General features: G+C 34.4%; 6 protein-coding genes across 14 annotated transcripts in view; all 6 read right to left on the bottom strand.

Annotated features, from left to right (window-relative positions):
• Positions 1-2421: 2421 nt before the first annotated feature.
• Positions 2422-4208, bottom strand: LOC116344077 (zinc finger homeobox protein 4-like). Its single transcript, XM_031772460.1, has 5 exons — positions 4133-4208; positions 3848-4060; positions 3321-3791; positions 3098-3256; positions 2422-3033 (listed from the first exon to the last, which is right to left on the bottom strand). The coding sequence occupies exons 1-5, from the start codon at positions 4142-4144 to the stop codon at positions 2929-2931; spliced, it is 960 nt and encodes a 319-aa protein (XP_031628320.1). The 5' UTR covers positions 4145-4208; the 3' UTR covers positions 2422-2928.
• A 301-nt stretch (positions 4209-4509) lies between these two features.
• On the bottom strand, positions 4510-7993 carry LOC116343934. Of its 2 annotated transcripts, none has more exons than XM_031772263.1 (13): positions 7753-7993; positions 7391-7690; positions 7165-7317; positions 7045-7086; positions 6807-6980; positions 6544-6738; positions 6324-6482; positions 5958-6260; positions 5713-5883; positions 5586-5654; positions 5282-5518; positions 5037-5216; positions 4510-4972 (listed from the first exon to the last, which is right to left on the bottom strand). In XM_031772263.1, exons 1-13 carry the CDS (start codon positions 7777-7779, stop codon positions 4718-4720), a joined length of 2265 nt encoding a protein of 754 aa, XP_031628123.1. In that variant the 5' UTR covers positions 7780-7993; the 3' UTR covers positions 4510-4717. The 2 variants fall into 2 exon arrangements, with proteins under 2 accessions (XP_031628123.1, XP_031628122.1); XM_031772262.1 differs by having other exon boundaries at positions 4512-4972; positions 5955-6260; positions 7753-7991.
• Positions 7994-8285: 292 nt separating this feature from the next.
• LOC116344008 lies at positions 8286-10765 on the bottom strand. Of its 3 annotated transcripts, none has more exons than XM_031772367.1 (8): positions 10539-10765; positions 10187-10483; positions 9724-10104; positions 9552-9659; positions 9258-9491; positions 8918-9190; positions 8736-8849; positions 8286-8673 (listed from the first exon to the last, which is right to left on the bottom strand). In XM_031772367.1, the coding sequence occupies exons 1-8, from the start codon at positions 10563-10565 to the stop codon at positions 8443-8445; spliced, it is 1665 nt and encodes a 554-aa protein (XP_031628227.1). In that variant the 5' UTR covers positions 10566-10765; the 3' UTR covers positions 8286-8442. The 3 variants fall into 3 exon arrangements, with proteins under 3 accessions (XP_031628227.1, XP_031628229.1, XP_031628228.1); XM_031772369.1 differs by having other exon boundaries at positions 9258-9488; XM_031772368.1 differs by having other exon boundaries at positions 9724-10101.
• A 350-nt stretch (positions 10766-11115) lies between these two features.
• On the bottom strand, positions 11116-14563 carry LOC116344364. 2 transcript variants are annotated; one of them, XM_031772860.1, is made up of 11 exons: positions 14351-14562; positions 13986-14285; positions 13584-13919; positions 13192-13527; positions 12945-13115; positions 12674-12889; positions 12531-12608; positions 12104-12460; positions 11971-12042; positions 11820-11906; positions 11116-11319 (listed from the first exon to the last, which is right to left on the bottom strand). In XM_031772860.1, exons 1-11 carry the CDS (start codon positions 14414-14416, stop codon positions 11206-11208), a joined length of 2133 nt encoding a protein of 710 aa, XP_031628720.1. In that variant the 5' UTR covers positions 14417-14562; the 3' UTR covers positions 11116-11205. The 2 variants fall into 2 exon arrangements, with proteins under 2 accessions (XP_031628720.1, XP_031628721.1); XM_031772861.1 differs by having other exon boundaries at positions 11189-11319; positions 11820-11902; positions 14351-14563.
• A 174-nt stretch (positions 14564-14737) lies between these two features.
• Positions 14738-16857, bottom strand: LOC116344365. The gene is made up of 8 exons (XM_031772862.1): positions 16662-16857; positions 16264-16590; positions 16118-16198; positions 15846-16052; positions 15596-15775; positions 15453-15536; positions 15028-15393; positions 14738-14956 (listed from the first exon to the last, which is right to left on the bottom strand). The coding sequence occupies exons 1-8, from the start codon at positions 16671-16673 to the stop codon at positions 14933-14935; spliced, it is 1281 nt and encodes a 426-aa protein (XP_031628722.1). The 5' UTR covers positions 16674-16857; the 3' UTR covers positions 14738-14932.
• A 173-nt stretch (positions 16858-17030) lies between these two features.
• The window catches only part of LOC116344075, a 9250-nt gene continuing 8003 nt past the window's right edge, over positions 17031-18277 (bottom strand). For 4 of the 5 annotated variants that reach the window (XM_031772455.1, XM_031772458.1, XM_031772459.1 and 1 more), the window contains exons 10-13: positions 17566-17880; positions 17437-17508; positions 17283-17372; positions 17031-17150 (exon numbers count right to left, since the gene is read on the bottom strand). In XM_031772455.1, coding sequence (XP_031628315.1) covers positions 17052-17150; positions 17283-17372; positions 17437-17508; positions 17566-17880 — 576 coding nt within the window. In that variant the 3' untranslated portion in view covers positions 17031-17051. Of the gene's footprint in view, positions 17151-17282; positions 17373-17436; positions 17509-17565; positions 17900-18277 lie in introns of all 5 variants that reach the window. The other variant, XM_031772457.1, reaches the window with a different exon arrangement.

The following is an 18277-nucleotide window of genomic DNA, read 5'->3' as shown; positions in this document are numbered from 1 at the left end:
CACAACATGGTGTCATAGATTTATTGCTTTCATTCTATATTAGTTCATGTACAGCATCACCGAATTGTGTATGTATGTATGGGGGAGTAATGTATACGGGGCTCGAGACGAGACAAATATTTTGTATCAGGTTGGAAAATACAGAACACAATCAAACAATCGGGCCCATGTGTACATGTGTTGTGTGTTCAAACAACATTCGACACTCAATTGATACACGAGCAAAATTGTTATAAAAAAAACACACAAATGAATTTCGATGCGCTTATAAACCCATAGACGTATTTTCAAAGAGACAATTGTTTTGCGTTCAAAACGCACTTCCCATTCCCACATCGCATTCGTACGAGTCTACCAAAAATCACGAGAGACAGAGAGAGTGAAAAAAGCCTGGATAAAGAGACAGGATCGATAATTCAAGAGTAAAAACATTTTATGTTCTATTTATACCTCAAGGGAAATTAGAAGCCGCAATATGTACAAATGTTTTACACATTCCACACACACACACACACAAAACGCGCCAATCTATACGCAAGAGGCTTAGTATATTTGCATGCACCATGAAGTGATATATGAAATATATGGAGGAAAAAAAAATTCGTAGCATAAATGGTCGTTCTGGTATTCGTATGTCCTCCGCAGCAATGGCTTGAAATAAAGTTTTATCCCTTCGTTTCCTGAAACCAACAATCAAAATACTTATATATACGTTTGAGATAAAATATAAACTTTCGTTATTGCCAAGCATAAATGAATATTGAATGCATTCAAATACGTTCAAACATGCAGCAAAATTGCCGACCAGAGATGCATTCCAATATTAAATCGGATAAAATTGTTACGTATGTAGTGATCGGTAGTGATGCCGATGATGCTTGCAATAAAAAAAAATTATATCGTTTATGAATCGATAGCCGAGCCGAATGTGTCCGGAAGCCGAAAATTATATTATCTCAGTGGAAAAATTATACTTTTTTATTGGTGCGATGAAAGACGGTTCACGAATATTGATAAATTTCAACATATGATTTTTGGATATTGAAGTTGATTGCCGTGAAAATTGGAATGGGACATACAAGTGGTAATCAGCAAGAGAATTGGCTTAGATTTAGTTGGCCCATAGAGAATAAATGCTTCCTCTCTCTCACACACACATCATCTTTCTTTGCCTCCATCATATGAATTCTTTAATAGGACGCAACAATATCACCCTCTCAAGTAAAACAATTGCCAAAACAGCGCGTCGAATGACGGCCAATTTGCCTTCGATATAATCAAATCAATCCAACAAAATGAATTCCCATCCAAACAAATATATATAATAAAAAATTGAAAAACGAACAAAACAAAGAAAAAACGGAGACAATATTTAGAGAGAGAAACGGATCCATTGTTTGTACAATTTACAGAACACATTGCGTTTGTCATGGAACCAAGGGTAACCATTTTCTATTTTTATTTTACTTTTTATTTCAATTCAATACCGTGTCACCGCCACTTGCATTGCCAAGTAGAACCACTTTTTTGCTTTTTTTTTTGAATATATGGATTTTCGAAAATAGTTTTATCAAGAGAAATATTCGTCTTTATTTCAAAGAAAATATCTGGCGATGAATGACACAGACAGTCAGATACTTATTTCTTTTTTTTGAGAAAAATAATTCATTTCGTAAATGATGTTCGATTAAATTAAATAAAACTGCTCCAAAATAATTAAAGTGAAGAATGTTAATATGGTAAAAGATAAATAAAGAGCATTTTTTTAATGAAATTTCTTTTAGTTTTACGATGTCTTTGCATAACGGCCACATTCTAGGAAGAAACAGTCCACACGAGAGGAATAAAGACACGCAAGCTGTAAGAATAATTTTTATACTTTTTCAGACTTGAAAATATTTTGGAATCGAAAAAGAAAAAGATACAGTTCGTGAAAACAAACAATTTTCTAAATAGAATTTGAAATTGAGTTCGGCTGTATGCTGGGAATACAAAACACCCGTTTGTGCTAATACATAAAATCAACCACATTCGTGTACAGAGACATACATGCACGCATACAAATACATGAAATGAAAATACAAGTGTTACTATTCCCATGCACAATAATGATATTAAGGAAATACGTAACGAGATCAACTCAAAGCACAGTTTACAACACTGAAAATGCAATTTAGTATTTTGCTTTCTCCCTCTCCTCTGGCTCTATATTAGTATATATGGCTAATGTAAATCGAATTGCAGTTCGTTCTTTCACAACAATAATTGGACATTCAACTAGATTTATTTATTTTTCATGTCAAACTAACATTTTTATTTAACTGTGATGCAATTTTCTTTTTTGAATTTGGAAATTGGATGAATTCTCAAAATATGGATATACATCGATGCAAACGTGATGAAAGCAAAACATCTGACAGGTAAAATATGTAAAACCACTTCATTTCAAACTTATATTTATGCAATGGATTTTTGAAGTCTCTTGAAACAAAGTCTTTCGATTATAATCTTTCTTATGTACATTATTTGCCTTTTTGATGACTTTGAACAATGTTTTGTGCGAGTACTTTCCCGTCATCCTAGGGTGGTTGAATATTTTCTCTTTCATCGACAAATTATATGTATGTTGGTATGAGTTGATATATTTTTATACTTATGTCAAATATATGCGAATTTTAGTTGTTCTTTCATTTTTTTAATACTTCAGAGATTATGTCTTGTTTTATGCTATGAGAATGTAAGAGCTTTATCAACTTAATTTAAAACATTATGAAATTTGTACAATTTTTTATGTGAAATTGAATGCGCTCGAAAAATTATGAAAAGTGTACCCTATGTAGCATTTGTCTTGAATCATATGCGTTGAACTTGAACTGTCTGATTTGAATATAGATTCGTTCGTGAATTTATAATAAAAGAATGGAAATTCTACTTTTTTTCTTGCTGATTCTGGTCATCTTTGTCTACTTCTTGTTTCGATAAATTCTTAGAACTTTCACCGGATGTTTGTGGTTGTGGTTGTAATGTTTCAGTCTAAATAAAATACAATTAATGTAATTGGATATTTTTCATTTTCAATAAAAATAATCAAACTAACCACATTCATTGGAGGTTGTTGTAGCTGCTGTATTGCATTGTCGTTACGTGATGTAGATGGCACATTCTCTGGGGTTGATCCACTTGGATTATTAGGTGTAACGCTATTGCACATTTCCAAAATATATTCCAATTCGTCTGGTCTTCTAATGTCACTCATCTGCGACGAATATCATAAAAATAAATTTTTAATGCAAAAACACATTTGCGAGACAAAAGAATACCTTCTGAAGGTGTCGAGAATATGATAAATAATGATGATATCGATAATGCATTTTTATACCGATATCGGTCGCGAACGAGAGCGAGCATGAATTGCATTTGGGATCTTTTCCTTTCAGCTCTTTCATCGATTTAAGGACGGCTGTACTTTGAGGAGAAGAAGGTGGTGGCGGAAGCGGTGGCGGAAGCGGTGGCGGAAGCGGTGGCGGTGTTGGTGGTGGTGTTAGTGATGCTGATGTTGATGGTGATGGTTGTGATACTGTGTTTGTCTCCGTGAAGTTCGTCATCGAATAGATGCGTCTCTTTTTGGGAGGTAGCCTCGATGTGATTTGTGAATTTATCCGAGGAACTGATGTTGATGCATTACATTTTGATGTCGATGGCTTTGGCTCCGATGTTGACGTTGAGTATGGTGACTTGACTTTTTTATCTTTATCAAGGTTGATAACAGTCGGTAATGAGAACCTATGGTACTAATTGAGAAGGAGATATGATTTTGAATTCCCAAATTCTATGTGTGTTTATTTACCGGTAATGCGTTGGGCTTTACTTCTGGATGTTTTATCAAATAATGCATTCGAAGATCGCCCATGGTGCAGCAACATCTTTTGCATCCATAGATTTTACAGCAAAATATACCCATGCTGTGAACGTTGAGAATGTGATTTCGTAAAGTCAATTTATTTGGAAAATAGACACCACAGATTAAACACCAGTTCGATTTGGTTAATAATCGTAACAACTGAAAATAGCACACAACAATAATCAAGATGCACAAAAAATTAATAGATTCATTAGCTTTAAATCGTCTTACCCTTTGAAGCATGCCTTCTAGTGAAAATAAAACCCTGTATTTACTCGGCGAATTTGCAGAATGATATGCTTTGACAGTTAACGAGTATGCAATGACACGTTCCGGCTAATATGATGAAATTTATGACAGCCAACTTCATACAGAACATTAAAACAACAAGAACGATTTTTTGCACAAATTTTCATTAAAACAACTTTTTAAAACGAAATTTTCAAAACGAAATTTTATTGAGTATCTGTTAATGGTCACAATGATATGGAATTTTATTAAATTTAATTGTTTTTTGTATTTGTTTATGTTTTCAAAAGTCTTGAATTTTTTTTCAATAATTGACATTTATTTTTTGCAATGTCTGTCGATGTAACACAGTTAACATATTAGGTTATGCAGATTGATCTATTTTACATTCAAAATTTAGTTCATTTTCGTATAAATTATCCATATTCAAATTCATGAATAAAAATTAATTTTGGAAGCGAGAATTCAATGTGTAAGTGCATTTGTTGCACTTGGCGCTCCAAAATAAAAAAAATTATTATTGTGTCATTTTCTTATTACTATTTCCAGAGTCCACTTAAACTATTTTTATTTCTTTATGCTCAAATCTAAAGCACCAGTCGATAGATCGATTACAATGTCTTCCGAATAGAAGGTCTGTCTCTGAATTTTCGGAATGATCAAGTTAAGTGGTTCATCGTATGTTTGAATTGTTTGTTTGAATTCGATTGGATATTTCGGTGGCATAGAAGTCGTGTTGACTGTTTCCGATTCGCATGATTCTGTTATGGTGTTGTATTCAATGTTTGTCGTCTGGCTATCGTCTCGATTTTCCCTTTTTACCTTGAGAAGAAAGAGTGCTGTTATGTTATTTTCAATCAAAATATGTTTTTTTCTATCTATTTACCACTTCTGCTAGGCCATTATTGCTGGAGTGTACTGCCAAAACATGTTTGGTCAACACATTTGACTGCAAGAAGAAACTCTCACAGTAAGGACACATTAGGACATTTCGGCCATGTATTCTCCGATAATGATCACACGCAACAACGTAGCTCTGAAGCACGATTCCGCAAATGGTGCAAGCCTGTGTTCGAAATAGAATAAATAAGCTCAACTGTCAACATATTTGATCATCAGAAAATTCATTACTTTATTCCGAACGCCAGTTGATCGAGTATTTTGTTTTGCTGGTTGTTCACCATTCGATTCGGGAATCGGTGACATTGTCTTCGTCGGTATTTCGTCATTGTTTTGTTCATCTTGTGGTTTATCATTTTTTGATCGATCATTTGGTGAGTTTTGTGGTTCCACCGTCAATGTATCATTTTGATCATTTTCAGGTTGTTCCTGGTGCTGATTATCTTCGGCAACTGATTCAGTCGGCGCCTATTTTAAATTCAATAGAAAAGTATTCTAAATTTCATCACAATTTAAGATGCAATACAACACTAACCAATGCTCGATGATATGCCAAGTGGGATATTGATTTACTTCTAATTGAGGTTCTTACAGACTTTGGCTCCTGTTAATGGAAAGAAATGATTTTAGTCTATATAACGCACAATGTTGTTTTCACTTGCCTTTGATTCATCTTTGTTTAGCTCTTGCAAATTGAGAGAAGCTTTGCGCTTTGAAAGGCGATCGCTCTTTTTTGTTTGATTTGGCAAGGCATTTTCGTTCCGGTGTTTTGTGTTCATGTGAATTCGATACTGGGGGAATGACAATACTTTTTGGCACATTTGACAAGTAATCTGCATGCAGGGAAATGAGACAAATCCGGAATTTAGTGGGGAATTAGAACAAAATAATGTTATTGCGTTACCACTTTTTTCTCATTCGACTTCGCTGGCATTTCAGCATCTGGATGCTTACGTTTATAATGATTCATCAGATTATGACTGCCAGATAACGATACTAATATGTTGCACACTTGGCATAATACGTCGTATTGCGAGTGATTTTCACGATAATGATTTATTGCTTCGCCGCGAGTTTCAAATTTTTGCTTACAATTTGTTCTCGGACACGATTTAATTTCGGGGAATTTCCATGACATTTTTGGATACTCTGTCAATTCACCCAATGTTATTATATCATTTACAACAACATCGTCATTTTCAGGTGACTCCTTGAAAAAAAAAATAACATAATAAGTCCATCGCTAAAATTTAACGATTGTGAAAAATTGTACCTCATCAGTCTGCTCATTTGGCATAGTGGCTGTAGTCAATTCATCGTGATCTAAACCCGCATTATCAGGTACCGTCTGCGTTGTGTCACCGGTTTCCTGCCAAACTTGTTGGTTTTCTTTCTGGACACTGGCTTTTTTCGTCCGTGTTCGCTTCGATAACTTAAATCATTGGTACAGGTTAAATTACATAAATCAATTAAATCCTGTAAAAATGATTTACCTTTCCAGTTTTTTGGGTGCTATCACTTTCAAATGGATGATATTTGATCATGTGTTGAATCAACGCTGACGAATTGAGGTAATAGTTCTTGCAAAATGGACACATCGAACACGTTCTTCCGTGCATCAATCGATAATGATTGCAAGCAAGCACGTAGTTTTTCAGGCTTCTGCCGCAAATCGTACACGATCGTGCCTTAATCGATAAAAGAATTTTTTCCCAATGATTTGGTTTCAAAAGTAGAATGCAGTGGTGTTACTCACTCTGTGCCGATGATTGAATGAACGGTCCTTTCGCGCCATCAACTTTCTCAACGAACTCAATTTGTCCGATTTTTTTGATGCAACCTTTTGGTCCGATGAATTCACCGTTATATCTTGGTCGGAAATGTCATTATCAATCGCCTTACTTTCATCAAGGGAAGATGATGTTTTTTCCTGGAATAAAAACAAGACGCAATTGATTTACTAACCATGTTTCAAATGCATACAAAACTCTTACCGATTCAATGTCTTCCCATTCAGACCCTGATTCCGATCGTTCCTGTATGAGAAAAAAAAACGTGCGAACAAACATAAAATGGCTTGATTTGGACACAAAATTAGCAATTATCACTTATACCGATAATATATCCTGTATTGTGGATGCTTTTGGTAAATCTTCGAATCCTTTGAATGTATTTTTCTTCTTTGTTCGATTTTTGTGAACTTTATCCATGTGCGTGCTCAAGTAGGCGTAGGTCTTGTAGCTGAGATGACACACCGAACATTCATGCTAATAAAAATACAAATTTTGTTATAACCGTGTAATAATGAAATAGAAAATTTGGGGAATCGTATTGAATTACCCGTAGTGTTTTCACTTTTGCCGGTGGCTCCACTGTTGGATGTTTTCGAACATAATGTCCTTGTAAATGATGTGGAGCTGTTAATAGGTACAATGGATAATTGCATATTTTACACAAAACACTGTGTTTTGCATGTGATTCTCTATAATGTTTGATGGCCGCTGCTCTTGTGTCAAACCACATAGAGCAAGACCGAACCGGACAATGCAATGTCTCTGGGAATCGCCATTTGGTGCTTTCATAGTCAGTGAGCTCGCCCAAAGTTATCAACTCATTTTCCGATTCACCGTTCGCCAAACTCTGTTTTTTACAACCCAGCAAAATTGTATTAAAATTCTATAATTTTCAAAAAGAATACTTACTAAAGGTATTTCGACATCGCTGCTCATTTTGGTGCACAAATGTACTGTTCGTCCGCGCTTTATAAAATGTCAAATGTACAAATCAATCGTTTGGTGTGCTCCAAATAAACACGTGCTGTGTTCACAAGAAGAAAACAGGAACTATAATAAATCGTTAGCGATATTTTTCAAGGCTTTGAATACTTTGCAGTGTACACACTCTATTCTCCAAACAAATTATGTATTTGTTTATCGCACACAAATGTTTGCTTGTCTCGCTGTCGCTGTTGTTTTGAGCACCAATACAAAGAATACAGCATGAAATGTTGCTGCCGCAACTTATCACGCACACAATCAGAGTCGCTTATACGACTAATGTTATTGCCGTTAACCAACTTCAGACTCATTCCAATTTGAATACACACTGCATCTCTAGTTGAATTAAGATCATTAATTTGGTTGATATTTTCTGTTTTATTTATTTTGATTTCAAATCTTGTAAATTTCATACATTTTTCTTCAAATACAAATTTTATGTTTAAATGTTCAAATAATCTATATTCTAATTCTGATTGGCAATGATTCATAAATTTTTCTTCATTTTTTTCTTAAATATAATTTCTTCATTCTTCAATGATAAATCTTTGTTCAAATTCAAAATGCGAACTATTGTTCCATAACCATTCATGATCAACTGTGAAAAATTGAAATTCAGTTGCTGCTCATGCGTCGTCTTTTATCGGTGTCTGTTTCATTTTCACTTTGTCGCGTTGATATGACATTGACTATATTTGGAGGACGTAGCTCGTTCAAAGGTTCTGCCTTTACCATTCGTAGACCAATCGGCGATTGGTTCCAATTATCTTTATTGAAAGGATTTCGGTACTTCAACTTGTTAATGATATTGTTGCGCTTATTTATGCTTCGAGCATGCTTTTTGATCTAGAAGAATGAAACTCAATGAAAATTTAATCAAACCGAAAGAAATAGCAATTTTTAATTACCAATCGTCGCCTCTTGAATTCGCGATCTTTGTTGGTGCGTTCATTATCAGTGTCACTGCTACTACTGATTCTTGGATATGGCGACTCTTTCTTCGTTTTTGTCTTTTTCGGCCCCTATGAATAGTTCAGTTTTATTCGAAGGTTTTCATTAAATCGAATAATGCATAAAATTAAAAAATTACCTGGTGTTTGTTTTGCCGATGCTTCTTTAAAGCGAACACAAACTTCGAAGTATACCTACAATCGGTGCACTTGAATATTCCATTGGAATCGCTGGAAAATTGGTCATCAGATTCCATCCTTAGTGGCGTCAATAAATCTGAGCTAGATTTTGATACATTCTGATGTGAAGCATCTTTTGACGTTTCATGTTGATTTGAAAGTGATTGAGTAGTATTTTGGTTTCGTGCAGAAACCTCTGGTGACATTGCTATCGATGATGCATTTGATTCAAACTGTAAGTTACGAAAAGTATAGTTATGAGAAAATGATATGCAAATCCAGTAAAATAAAAAAACGCACATTTTCTGGGTTGTCATTTTGTATGGTTCTGTAAGTGAATACGATACCAGTTCGAATTTCTGGGAAGTCATATTCGCCGTGTGCTTCGTTCCAATGACTACGTATGTCGGTCAGTTGATTTGCTTCAAAGTTACATGCCTTTAATGGACACTGAATCCCATCAATAAAATGAGCATCTTGATGCTGATGATTTTCCCAACGTTTTTGAGACTGTGCTTTGATTGTGTGCGTCTTCTTAAAAACGAACGAAATAAAATAATTTTGATAAAATTAACCAAAGACTTCAAGACTTACTTTTTTCGATGTTTCAGTCGAATTGATTGAAACAGTTTCCTTCGAATTTCTTTTTGCATCATCTGTTTGCGCTGGCTTACAATTCTTATTTTTCACTGCAACCTTGACCTGTAAATTTGAAACACTTTTCAATCTCATATTCTGTATTAAGTACGATTTTTCAATAATATACCTTTTTCTTTTTGTTGGACAAGCCACACGGCTTAGGAGGTAGTTCAGTCAGTCCATAAGGCAGATCAGTATTTGGATGCAACTTGGAATAATGTTTTTTGAATTCGTAGGTACTCTTCGTGCTGATCGGTTTATTGCAAATATTGCAGAGAATTGCTTGATTTGCATGCCTTTTTTTATAATGCTGTACTGCATCATATCGAATACCAAATTGTATGCGGCAGTTTAAAACCGGGCAATAGTTCATGTTTGGTGGAAACCGCCATTGTGTTTCTATTCCGTTACTATTCAATGTGATCAGATCGTCAAAATCGTTCTCTTCGTCAATCATCTCTATCTCTTTTTCTTTTTCAACATTTTCGTTGACATCATTTACACTCTGCTTTTTAATTTGAGAAAAAATAATTCATTTTCCAGTGGAAAAATATTTATCAAAATCAAACTCAACATTTAGTCGTACTTACGTCGGTCACGTGTGTTAGCTTTGGCGGCGTTGTATTTGGATGCCGAAAATAATAGTGAACCATCAGATCGGATGACTTATGGAAGAGAGTGTTACATATAGTGCACATTATTGATGTTTTTGCGTGTGAAAGTCGAAAGTGTTTAATAGCGGCCAGGCGTGATGAACAAGAGATTTGACAAATTGGGCACATTTTTGTATTTGGAAATTTCCATCTGGTTTTCTCCATTGGCTTGTAAGAGCGCCCCAATGTGATGAAGACATCAAAATCATCATCTGTGGTGTCACTGCTGTCTTCCTGCATCAATTTTACAATTTAATGACGAAATACACATTGATTTTTCATCACTTACCTCTGACGATACGACCACGTCACACATTTTACTGTTCGGTTCGATATTCAATTTACCCGATGCTGAATTAGTAATAATCAATACCCGACAAAATATTCAACATTCACTGAAATGATTGTCTGGCAATTTCCAATTCATTGGAATTTGTTTAAAAAACAAGAATAGACTGAGAGCAAATCGAAGTTGAAAGCGTTTGAAATGTGTGTATGTGTGTTTGTAAATGTCAATCGTAAATATTCTGATACGTTCAATAAAACAATCGGCGTTGAAATACCGCACACGTAGTTGTATAGGTAATCTGTATTATGTAAACCGATAGACGGCGCTAAATGTGACAACTTATACATGAGCATTTGAATTCAAAACACAAAACACACTTTTTTTTGAAGACGCCATTTTAAATAAATTTTCAGATCCTTGAGCGTTATATGTCTCCGAACTTTCTTCTTTTTAGCGAAAATCTCCTATTTTATCTCTACAAAAATGGACATTAAAACAGAATATGCTTGCGATCGCAATGTGGACATATCATTGGAAATATATTTATGAAATCATTTATATAATAAATATTTAACACAGACTTGATAATAAATTAATAAGATAACAGTTTTTTTTTTTGTAGTAATATTGACATTTTTTCAGTTTTTTTCGTTTTATAGTAAAATAATTACTTCAAATATTCAGAAAAGTTTTGTATTTGTAGATCTTTGAGGGCCATGTCATCATTTAGGAAATGTTTGGCATATTCCAATAAAGCCTCCCAATTCACGTCAGTGCGTTGCTGAAAGAAAAGAAAATTAAAAAGAGACTATATAAGACCGACCGTTCTCTGAAATGTTATCGTTGGGAAAAATTCGAAATAAGATACTACAGAGTGATCACAGCAATGAAAGGACAACAACAATAACACATAATTTTACTGTCAAAATTTTGATGTCAAATGGTGTCGACATTGGTGACGGTATTTTGAAACAGACTGTGTAATCCATATTCATCGTGTATGATCGTATGTAAAGTTCTATACTTGATCTAGTTCACATTGACGGTTCAAATCGTTTATGTCCACTAGCGTAGACATGCACTGTGTGTTTCTTCTGTTACATGTACGTTGTAATGGACAAGTATAGTAACATGGCGTCGTTCAAATAAATTTAAAAATCCGTCACTCGTGTCGACACCATTTAGCACGGTAGTAGGGATTTCATTGCTGTGAGAGTGATTATGAAAGCTTCCTGATTGAGTCAATATTTAAAAAAAAAAAATACAAAAATGTATACTCACAATATCTGTGTAAAGCCGTTGCACTGCGTTCTCCTGCGATTCATCCCCAAATACTTCATGGTTCTTAGATTGAGCTGCTTGTTCTACCTGACAAAAGTAAATAAGCATATCAATAAATATCAATTGATCTCACTATGTGATCGTTACTAACGTTTGTTTGGTCTTCTGAAGATTCAGTTCCGTTGTCTCTTGGTATTTCAACAGTAGCCACTTTGGGTTGATACTGTAATTTCATTGTTGTAAAAATATTATAATCGAAAATTTCTACTATACGTCATACATACCATCATAAGCACTTGCATAGTTTTGACGTGTGTTTTGAGATGACTGTTGTCTACTGGCACAAACGTTGAATTACTGACGACGCCCCTCTCAAAATCCGAAAGATTGGTAGTCTCATCTTCGTTATCTCCATCAGATAGACATATTATGCTATTATTCGGTAGATTTTCAATCACTGGTGTCGCATATTCAACTTCCATTTCATTTTCAAATGGTTCTGAATCCATTTGTACATCCCCGTTTTTGTTTGTAGATTCAATCTCTCTGAAGACCATTTCACACCCCGTACTACCTTCACCGTCATCATTTTTATTGACAATTATGGAATGGTCAGATATCTCAATCGGAGAATCGCAAACCTATTTCGTAAATCAAACCGATTTGCTCATATGAAATTTACGTAAATTTTAATGTAAATTAATCACATACCAATTTACGTTTCTTGGTAACATTCGCTGAATCGAGCGATTTGTTGGTATTGGTAGAAGTGTCTCGTTTTCTCTTTGTCTGAAAAACGTTAAATTATTCAATAAAAATGCAATTGAATAAAAAATATTCCATTTTAATCGTACCAATTCAATTGATTGAGTACTGTGCATTTCCATTATGTGTTCGCGCAAATTAACTATGCTTTCAAATGAATGGCTGCACTTCAAGCAGTTGAAATATAAATTCGCTTGATTGTTCGAACCTTCAGGTTCAGTTCTCGTCTGAATTGACATCAATAAACCATCATCTGGCAGACTTTTACTTTGCTCAACAGATGATTCAGGCGTTTCATCATCAATCTGTAAAACACACTCAATTTTCATTATATTCTTTTTGATTTCTCTAAAATCTCACCGTTTGGCTTGAATGACTGCTGTGCTGTTCCATTGAACATGAATCGGTTCCTTGCACGCGATGTACTCTTTCCCAGTGATCACTTACTTCGCCTATACTGGCCGCTTTAAATGAGCATTCTTTCCATGGGCAAAATTTATGCTGGATTTCTTGCCTTTTTCTTCCGACATTCTTTTGAAAATCATAATTACAATTAATTGACGATTCAGGGGACATTTTTTGATTTCGTTTTTGTTTTAAATATTACCGCTTGTCTCTTTAAGTTTCCGATTCTATGCGGAACTCTTTTATTTGGATGTAATCGTTGATAATGCAACTTATAATCTGCGTTACTCCGGACAGAAATTGGTTTGTCACAAATAGAACAAAGAACTGAATGATTGGCATGTTGGTCTTTGAAGTGGTTTATCGCATCTTCGCGAGATGCACATTTTAATTTGCATACCCCAATTGGACAGATGTTACCAGTGCTTTTTGGAAATGACCAATACGTTTCAATTCCACGTGCAACAAGTGGGATTATATCATCTTCGTCAATATAAATTCTCTTCTGGTTATTTTCTACCAAATTCAATTCGTTGACCTGAAACAAGCATTTAAATGCGGTTAGATTGTTGATTTTTATCGATAAGAACCTACCTTTGTTCGTTCGCTTGGAACATTTATAACTTTTTCACTCTGAATCCATGGAATTTCCGCATCTGGATGTGATCTTTTGTAATGGGGCAAGGCATTGTGTGTGGAAATGGGCTTATTAGGCTTACAAATTGAACAAAGAATGAAATTATCGGCGTGGCATTTTCGATAATGGTCAATAGCTAAGGAACGATGTCCAAATGCCAAACCACAACCATTAACGGCACAATTATTTATGTCTGGATAGTGCCATTTGGTAATTACACCAAATCCCTTCAGTTCGATCAAATCATCGACATCAATAGCATTCGTTGGATCACTTTTCGACACTTTTCTAATCTAATTGGAATGAGAGAAATATAATTCTTATGAATTGAATAATTTAACCTAAAAATTTTGCCTTACATTTTGCTTCGTTCTATCAACAAAATATGGTACTTTTACATTCGGATGCATTTTTTCATAATGACCGATAAAATTAGATTTTTGTTTTGATATCGGTCGATTGCACTCTGGACAAAGGATTGAAAATGGCGCATGTCGCTCTCGGTAATGGTTTATTGCTTGTGATCGCGTTTCATATACTATTTTGCAATTTGGCACAACGCAATGAGTTATATTCATGGGATATTGCCAGACTATTTCAAGACCGTATCCACTAAGTGCAATCAAATCAGTTTCATGATCTTGTTCATCTGTCAATGTCTGTGTGGGAAGAATAAATAAAAAATTATTGGGAAAAAAAGTTTTTTTTATAAGCAAATATTTACAGTTGACATTGTCTCTGTTTCCGCTTCTGCGATTTGTTGCGGATTGTTTTCGCTAAATGCTTCCATTTTTGAGTTTATTTTTTCGTAAGAAGAGGAAAATACTAGTGAGAGTGAAAGCAAGTTAAATAATGATGTTGTCAATTTTAGTACTCGTCAATATTCACGCATTCGCATCATAGCGAGAACAAGCGATGCCGAAAAAGTGCACACTCAAATGTATTGGTGATTTATGTTTTATGGTCCGATAGACGGCGCTTCGGTTAAATGTAACCGCTTTTGACAGTTTATACACGTAAAATACGCTTTTTTTGATAGTATGATCATTTACCTTTCGTACATATCATATTAGGGTCAGTCTGAAACCATCAAAGATAACAATTCGTAAAATATCATGACAAGATTTAAACTCAAATAATACGAATATGATTTATTATGCAATCATCGCAATCAAGTTATACATGGAATGATCTAGTAATAATATTTGGGATCAAAATCGCTTTTAAAATGAAAAAATGCGTGTCATTTATATCAAAAATTGTCTAAATGTTTCTTTGTCGCAAGGGCTTTGTTTGGCTTCTCGATTCATTCGGTATCACTTGAGACTTCCTATAATCAAAGCATAAACACGACTATTAGTATTTCCAATATGCAAGGAAACTTATAAAATGTACAATTACATAGGTGGAATCCTCGATGATGTGTCCCATGTTGAGATTTTGATTTTCGTCTTCATTGTCGGTGTCATCAGAAAGTATAACCGTTTCATCATCGGTATCAGATAGGTGGACGATATTCATTGGCTCAGCATAAGATTCCTTTCGCTTCGGAAGCGTTAAATCCAATGGTTGCATATCCAAAGTATCTTCTTGTTCCATGGCTTGAGGCTGATCTTCATCTAGCATTTCGATTGGATTCACTTGAAGATCGGTGGGTTCCACTTTCTCTAAAATAATGCGGCATTTTGTCAGGTGAGCATTATTTTTCATTAATTCGGCAAGCGTCATATTTTCGTCATCTGCGTCTGAGTGCTCTGGCTCTGACATCTAATGTATTTTTTAAAAATAATTACAAACAGCGAAAACATAAGAAATAATATGCTTACCTGTTCTTTTTTAATCTGATTCTCACGTGATACGCCTGTGTCAAATTTGATGGGATCTTCGCTTTGGTGCTTACGCTTTGGGTTCTAATTTAAACGAATATTTTATGAAATTAGGGAACTTCGCGAATATATAAAAAACTTACTTTTTTCGCCGACCGGGTTGAATGTATATTATGCTTCACCATTTCGTGCTTTTTCAAACCAGCACCACTGCGGAACACGCGCTTGCATTCGTGGCATTTAAAAACCGATTGTCCAGTTGTCGATTCTTCGCAAGCGTGCAGTGGCACCAGTAAACTATCATCTGAATCAAACTGCCTTTGCTGTAGAAGATATAAAGATTTTCCATTAAATAAATAGCAACACTTGGAAAATTTTAAGTAATTTTCATACAACTTCTTCGTTTGTATTCGGCAATGTAGTTTCGTCAGTAATTTCGATGCCGCTTCGAATTTCTGGGAATCGTAAATAATAATGTTCTTGGCTCCAATGCTGTTGTATTTGAACCGATTGATCCGATGCATAATTACACATTTTCAAAGGACACAGAAACTTCTTCGAACCATCAACTTTGCTCGTCTCATCGTTTGCATCGTTTGCCTGTCACAAATTCATATCACAATTTTTATTGATGGTTATTTTTGTTTGAGACACAATTAGCTTACCATATCATCTATTTGGTCAGTGCTTATCTCTTCGGGTATATCTTCTTCTACAATTTCGTTGGTATTCAAATCGGTTGTTTCCTATTCAAATACAAATAAGACAATAAATTTAAACGAATTCATTGTCAGTGGGGATTTCGACTTACCTTCAATTTTGATGTTTTGCCCGGTTGAAGGGAATCATACGGACATTGTTCCTTTGGATGAAGTCGCTGGTAATGCTTTTTAAAATCTCTTTTACTATAGGTAGAAATTGGTTTGTCGCATATGTGACAATAAACTGAATGGTTGGTGTGACGCTTTTTGTAGTGAAGAATTGCGTCGGAACGCACACCGAACAATAAACGGCATCTGCTCATGGGACAATAAGTTACATTCGGAAATTTCCATTGCGTTATTTTTCCGAATGCATGCAAATCAATCAGGTCGCTTTCATAACTTGAGTCACTTCCATCACTCTCTTCCGATACATCCTTCAAACAACAAATGAATATTTTTTTAAAATATATTTAAAGAAAATTGAAATTTTTCTTTTGTTACTTACAATAGACAACATTTTTTTCTTTCTTTCTTTTTCTTTCTTTCTTTTTTTTTCTTTCTCTCTCTCTCTATTAATCTACTGTCTTTCAAATCACTTTCACTAATTATTTATAATTTATATCTTTTTTGTATTTGTAACTATAGCATTTCTACTGTATTTCATAAACTCGCCTACTTCAATTGATCTGAAAAGAAAAGAAAAACCAAATAAATAACATTAGTAAAAAATTAGCAAAACCTTCATTTAAAAAATAAAAATAAAAATAGAAAACAATTTGAGACATATTTATTAAAAAAGTATTGTATTTAAAAATGTAAAAATCAAATATTTTTTTTGATAAATTGTAAATATGAAATAATTTAAAAGTAGTGTTTGTTATTTTTGTTGAATAAGTTAACTTAGTTCCATGGAAACATCCTGTACTTTTGGCTTCTCAAAAGTGATTTCGTCCACGAAATAATCGTGACTACATTCCAGTAATGTATGGCGAACCTTTGTTTTAATTGAAAGAAAAGATAATTTTTATCGATCAATGGGGTAGTGAGTTTTAATATATCAACTATATTTTTCTGGATCTTTGAATATTTCTAGTTGTCTAAGACTAAAACCGATATTTATACTCACTTCTGGCGGCCATATGGCACCTGGCATTATGTTTTCTTCCGATTTTTCCTCAAATACTTCACTGTTTTCACCTTGAGACACTTGTTTGGCCTAACAATAACAAATAAGCATTAAATAAATATTAATTTTAAATATCGATATGTCAAACACTTACTGTTGTGGGGTTTTCTGGTTCTTCTTGCTCTGTATCGCTTGGAATTTCAACGGTAACCAATTCGGGTTGAAACTGAAAATAATGAGGATTTCACAATATTATCATAAACTCCGCTATCTCGGTACATACCATCATAAGAACTTGGTGTGTTTTGATGTGTGCCCCTGCTTGACAATTATTTACATCATCAACTATTGTGTCAAGCAATTCAATTTCGTTCTCACTTTCGCTGTCATCTGAAAGAGATATAACGTCGTCTTCGTTATCATCATCCGACAGAGAAATCGTTTCGAAACTTTCATCATTTCTGGATTCATTTTGCGAATTTTCAGTAGTTTGTACATTTTCAAGCATTGGCGTCGTCTGCTGGGCATCTATTTCATTTATAGACCCTTCGACGTTGTTGTTCGGATTATCATTGGCCACTTGAGAAATCTCGATCGCCTCATTAGGAGAATTGGAGGATGTATATTCGAATGTCCGCACATGTGAAAGTCGAAACTGGGGACTAGGTTTAAATAATTGTACCAAAAATGTACTTAATTGTACCGCAATTTATTTTTAATTGTACCTTACTCGTTTGGCTAATATTTGAGGTTCAAATTTCGGGGTACTTCAATTTGCCGGTCAACTAGCCAAAATAAAACTCAAAGATATTTTTTAAATTTTTATGGCTGATAATAATTGTACCTAAAATGTACCTTCAAAATAACATCATCATAAAGTCATTACTTCGATGGTGTTCTTCTGCAGAGCATGTCCTTCAAAATTCACGAGGGGTTTCCCGAAAAAATGGCGAAAATGAAAATCAACGATAATTTTTCAAATTTTATGGCTTATA

Source organism: Contarinia nasturtii, unplaced genomic scaffold (assembly GCF_009176525.2).
Source record: "Contarinia nasturtii isolate CC-2019 unplaced genomic scaffold, AAFC_CNas_1.1 Cnas_scaffold_1037, whole genome shotgun sequence".
Lineage (NCBI taxonomy): Eukaryota > Metazoa > Arthropoda > Insecta > Diptera > Cecidomyiidae > Contarinia > Contarinia nasturtii.
This window is presented reverse-complemented; position numbering and strand designations above follow the sequence as displayed.